This window comes from Plasmodium gaboni, chromosome 4, assembly GCF_001602025.1.
Source record: "Plasmodium gaboni strain SY75 chromosome 4, whole genome shotgun sequence".
In the NCBI taxonomy this organism is placed as follows: Eukaryota; Apicomplexa; class Aconoidasida; order Haemosporida; family Plasmodiidae; genus Plasmodium; species Plasmodium gaboni.
Genome location: NC_031484.1, coordinates 209,030 through 214,805, shown reverse-complemented (window position 1 = coordinate 214,805; position 5,776 = coordinate 209,030). Strand labels below are relative to the sequence as shown.

The 5,776-nt window shown below is 16.8% G+C and overlaps 3 protein-coding genes across 3 annotated transcripts; 1 reads left to right on the top strand and 2 right to left on the bottom strand.

The window, feature by feature from the left end:
• Nucleotides 1-602: 602 nt before the first annotated feature.
• PGSY75_0407300 (putative transcription factor) lies at nucleotides 603-1,565 on the bottom strand (the record flags this gene model as incomplete). Its single annotated transcript, XM_018784139.1, has 1 exon — nucleotides 603-1,565. The coding sequence occupies one exon, from the start codon at nucleotides 1,563-1,565 to the stop codon at nucleotides 603-605; it is 963 nt and encodes a 320-aa protein (XP_018643301.1).
• Nucleotides 1,566-3,053: 1,488 nt separating this feature from the next.
• On the top strand, nucleotides 3,054-4,295 carry PGSY75_0407200 (putative peptidyl-tRNA hydrolase 2; the record flags this gene model as incomplete). Its single annotated transcript, XM_018784138.1, has 5 exons — nucleotides 3,054-3,267; nucleotides 3,412-3,590; nucleotides 3,767-3,841; nucleotides 4,058-4,109; nucleotides 4,246-4,295. 5 exons carry the CDS (start codon nucleotides 3,054-3,056, stop codon nucleotides 4,293-4,295), a joined length of 570 nt encoding a protein of 189 aa, XP_018643300.1.
• Nucleotides 4,296-4,439: 144 nt separating this feature from the next.
• Nucleotides 4,440-5,595, bottom strand: PGSY75_0407100 (putative methyltransferase; the record flags this gene model as incomplete). The annotated part of the gene is made up of 2 exons (XM_018784137.1): nucleotides 4,440-5,441; nucleotides 5,569-5,595. 2 exons carry the CDS (start codon nucleotides 5,593-5,595, stop codon nucleotides 4,440-4,442), a joined length of 1,029 nt encoding a protein of 342 aa, XP_018643299.1.
• Nucleotides 5,596-5,776: the final 181 nt, after the last annotated feature.

Genomic DNA, 5,776 nt, shown 5'->3' with positions numbered 1-5,776 from the left:
AATAAAAAAAAAAAAAAAAAAAAAAAAAAAAAAAAAAAAAAAAAAAAAAAAAAAAAAAAAAAAAAAAAAAAAAAAAAAAAAAAAAAAAAAAAAAAAAAAAAAAAAAAAAAAAAAAAAAAAAAAAAAAAAAAAAAAAAAAAAAAAAAATTATAATTTAAAAAAAAAATTTTTTTTTTTTTTTTTTTTTTTTTTTTTTTTTTTTTTTTTTGAGTAATAAAAATGCGTATAAATATATAATTGTAGATTATTATATAAAATGGTATTATTCTAAAATGTATATTTTTTATTTGTTTTAGTATGTTTTAAAAAAAAATTTTAACTATTACAAAAAAAAAAAAAAAAAAAAAAAAAAAAAATTAAATTTATACACATGAAAAAAAAAAAAATATATATATATATATATATATATATATATTTAATACATATATAATATGTATGGACCCTTTAATAATTAATTTAATTATTCTAATCATTGAGCATAAAATACATTACAAATAAATATAAGAAATATACCTATATATATATACATATATGTGTTTACATATTTCATTAGAATTATAAAAAATGAGAATATGCACATATATATTAATCCATTTAATTCGTTAATTATTAACTGTTGTTTGCTTTTTACAATTTGGACAGAAATAAATAATTGTTGATCCTTCATCGGCACTTCTTGTTTGTATATTTATAAAATGTAAAAAGTCATTACCACAATCTAGACATTTTTCATAGGTGATATTATATGCAGTTTTTTCTTCTTCTTTAAATAATGGTGTATTTTTATTAAATGACGTAATTTTATTTTTCCAATAATCTTTTTTATTTTTATCGAATATATATTTTTCTCTATATGAATATAATTCTATAGAATTTTCGTTATTATTAAACTGGTTGAATAATATTTCTATATCTCCCAATACTGATCCACAATATATACACTTAATAATATCATATGAAAATTCATTATGATTTCTAATATTTAATAATTGAAAACATTTCATAAATAAATACATATAATCATCATAATTATATATATATCCACATGTTTTACAATAAGATTGTTTATTTTTTTGCATATTTTTATTCTTCAAATCATAATGTGTTATTTCTGTTGCATTCTTAGCTAGTCGCTCAATATCATAATATTTCTTTCCTGTTAATATTTGACATAATTCATCATTCTCTATATTTATTTTATTATTATATGATTTAATAAAATAATTTAATAATTCTTCAGATGTTATTTCATCTTCTTCAAAATGAACCTTTTTCTTTTCTTTATTAATATTTTCTAATTCCTCACTTAATTTCTTCAAATTTTTATTTGTATTTTTATCAGTGTCGCCATTTATATCTATATTAGTATCTTTATTTTTATGTATATCTTTCTTTTTTTCTTTCTTTTTACTATTATTTTTTTTTTTTTTTTTATTATTATTATCTTCTTTTATATCACTTTTGTCATAACCTTCTTCCTCTTCATCACTTGCTTTACTTCTACTGTCGAACGTTTCATCATTATTTACATTTTTATTAAATAAAAACTTACTTGTAAAAAACATTATATTGCATAATATACTTATATTTTTCAGTTAACAGGAAAAAATTAAATTACATAAAATAATATAAATATATATACTTAAATATGATGGTTCTTAAGGATTATTCATAATTATAGAGATTTATATTTCTTTTTTATAATTCTATATAAATATTATTTTTTCTTAATTATATATATATATATATATATATATATATTTATATATTTATATATATTTATTTATATGTATATTTTATTTTTATGTCCCATTTAAAAATATATTATTATTAATAACATCCTTAATTTTGGTAAAAATGTTTTTTTAAAAAAAAAAAAAAAAAAAAATTTAACTTAAAAAATATTACTGCATATCAATTATATATTAAAATAAAATATTATTACATTAAAAATAATAGATATTATTACTATATTTTGTAATATATAAAATATAAACAAATATATATAATAGAAGAACAAAATTTTATAGGGTTTTTTTATAAAGGGATAAATGGAAAAAAAAAAAAAATATATATATATTTTTTATATATATTAATTATTGAACTATATTGCAGTAAGCATTATATATTTTTTTTTTTTTTTTTTTTTGAATAAGCATAAGAAAAAAATAAATAAGCATTAATATTATATTACTACAAATATATAGCATATAGTGGGGGAAAAATATTAATATATATATATATATATATAATAATATAGAAATTATAATTATATATATATATATATATATATATATTACATATATTGACCTTATATTTTATTTATATTATGTATGAATTATTAATTTGAGTAATAATAAATAATAAGGGAAATGTTAATCAGTATTCTTAAGAATTAAAATAAAAATATATATATATATATATATATATATATATAATATATATATTTATTTATTATTTATAATTTTTTTTTTTTAATGTTTTAAGCCTTACTAAAGCTCGAAATGATATATACAAAAAAATGTGAGGTTCTAAAAAAATAAAAGAGAGAACTATATAAAAAAATATTTTTCAAAAAAATAGCAGAACTAATTTCCAAATATTTTACATTTATATCATAGGAAAGAAAAAAGAAAGAAAAAAAAACTTGTTATTTTGATATATTACCTTGCAAATTTTTAAATAATGTAAAAAAAGAATATTTCTTTATTTTCTTTTATAACCTAAAAGTATTTTAGAGTATATTGAGAAATACAAAGATATAAAACAATTAATCTAAAATAAAAAAAAATGAAACATATATATATATATATATATATATATATATATATATATAATATGTTGCATTTATAAATAATTCAATGGATTATTTTCCTTTACTATAATATATTTTTTTTTTTTCTGTCTGCTTAAGTATAGCTAGCTTTTTTTTTTTTTTTTTTTTTTTTTTTTTACACCTAGCCAAAACAAAATTAAATTTTTTTTTTTATTTTACATATAATTATAATTTGTTCTCCAAATTTAAAAAATTAACATTTAAATAATTCGAACTTATGAGTTCTGATAATAAAGTAATAAACAATTTACAAAATGAGAGATATGACAACATTGTGTTGTTAGTTGCTTTTTTGTGTGGCCTTGTTCTTGGGTTAGTAATAAATTACTATAAAAGTATGAAGAAAAAAATGATAAAAATAAAGGAGGTTTGTGAGACGTTCGATTTAAAATACAAAACTGACTGTAAGATGGTTTTTTGTGTAAGAACGGGTAAGTTTTGAAAAAGAAAAATATAATAATATATATATGTGACATTTTTTTAGTTATAATTTTTATAATATTATATATTTCATTTTTACAATTTAATTTGAACCCATCACATACATTTATTACATTTTCATTTATTCATTGTAGACATAAAAATGACAAAGGGGAAAATATGTTCACAATGTTGTCACGCTTGCCTATCCGTATATGAAAAAATTTTAAAAAGAAATAATAAAATTAAAGATGAATTAAAACAAAAAAATAGTTTAACCTATTTTGATGTGTGGAAAAAAACTGGACAAAAAAAAATTGTTCTTAAAATATCAGTAATATAATATATGAAAAAAAAAAAAAAAAAAATATATATATATATGTATTATATATATTATATAAATTTTGTTATTTTATTATTAGTTTTTTCTTTTTTTTTTTTTTTTTGTGTAATTCATAATATTATACATATTTCGTTTTAATGATTTTCCATTTTATTTTCTCATTTCAGAGTCTAGAAGAAATGTTTGAAATAGAAAGCAAAGCTCAAAAGGAGAATCTTATAACATCCATAATTGTTGATGCGGTAAAAAATTAAATAAGGCAAAAAATCGGTTTTCTTTTTTTATTCATAATGTATAAATAAGGATTCCTAACAAATTTATATATTTTATGTATATGTTTATACATTTTTCATGTTTATTCATTTTCTTCTTCTTCTTCTTCTTCCTATTATTTAATATATATATATATATATATATATATATATATATATTTATTTATATTTATTTTTTTATTTAAGGGTCGCACACAAATTGAACCTAATACAGAAACGGTCATTGCTATAGAACCAGGTATTTTTAATAACATTTACATAATATATATATATATATATATTTTTTTTTTTCCTCCAAATAAATATTAATATAAATATATTATCATATTTATATTTTTATATTTATTTATTTGCCTTATTTTTTTTCTTTTTAGTACCTGATGAAATTGTGAATAAAATAACTGGAGATTTAAAACTTTTGTAGGATGACGAGAGATAATGAAGAAATTGTTTATATTAATTTATTTATATATATATATATATATTTTTTTTTTTTTTAAATACTTGTTTTTGTGTGTTTATATTATATATAATTAGAACCATTTCATGGTTAACATATACTTTTTTTTTATTTTTTATTAATTTTTTTCTCATAGATATAGGAATGATATATATTTGTAACCATATTAGGTTTATATAATATATCATGAATATCAAAATTATTTTTAGAATCCTTTAATATTGTATTAATATTTTGTGTTTGTTGTAAATTATCTTGATGATTTTTATTCACATGTTGGTTATTATTAATGGATATGTTTATGTTTTCTTTGATTATATTAGGATCATTTAAAGTGATATTATTATTATTATTATTATTATTGTTGTTGTTGTTATATCTATTTTTTTTGGCTATGAGTACATAAATAGTTCCAGCATTTTTGATAAGTTTAAAAATTAGAGAGAAGTTATTATTTTTTAAAATATCTATAGGATATCTATTTTCATAATAACCATATTCCCAAGGAATTTTTTTATTAGGATATAGTTTCAATTTTTCTAAAATATATCGAAGTGTTTTGTGATATATTATTCCTCTTTCTATAAGATAAAACTTGCCATTACTTTTCAAAAGATTATAAATATTTTGTAAGCTTTCATTTACATATTCTAATGAACATAAGGTAAAAGAAGAAATAACATTATCAAAAACGTTAGGTTTGAATATTTTATTTTTTATATCATCATTTATTATATATACAGAGAAAGGTGGTTTTATTTTATCAACTTTATTTTTTAATACTTTACACATTTCTTCACTTTTTTCAACACATACTAATACATCAACATTTTTTAAATAGGAAATATTACGACCAGAACCAGCACCAATCTCTAATACTATTCCTCGCACTTTTCTAAAATTCTTTCTTCGATATTTATTTATACTAGTAATCTTTTCTATAAAATCATTTTTCTCATCATATTCTTTTGCTAATGTATCGAATATCCTAATACGAAAATTTTCATTCGGTACTTCTAACGTTTCATCATTCAAAGGTCTATTCTTTTTAAATATATAAAAACAGCTACCTATAACACTAACATTCGCAAATGTCACCCCTAATAAAACCTGGAAAAATATTTTTATCAAAGAAATAAAACATAAAGTATATATATATGAGCATATATTTATATATATAATATGTATATTTCATCATGCATGTACATATATATTTATATATTTAATTATTTGCTACCTTTTTAAAGGAGGAAAATGAGAACATAACTCTTCTTTTTTTTAACGTTTTTATTATATATACCTTTTAAGAAATAAAAGAAAACAAAAAAATTATATAATAAAAAGGATTCATAAAAATATCACAAATGTAAAACAAAATAAAAATTATAAAGTATATAAATATTTTATTATGTATTTTAAGAGGTATATAAATTATAATATATATA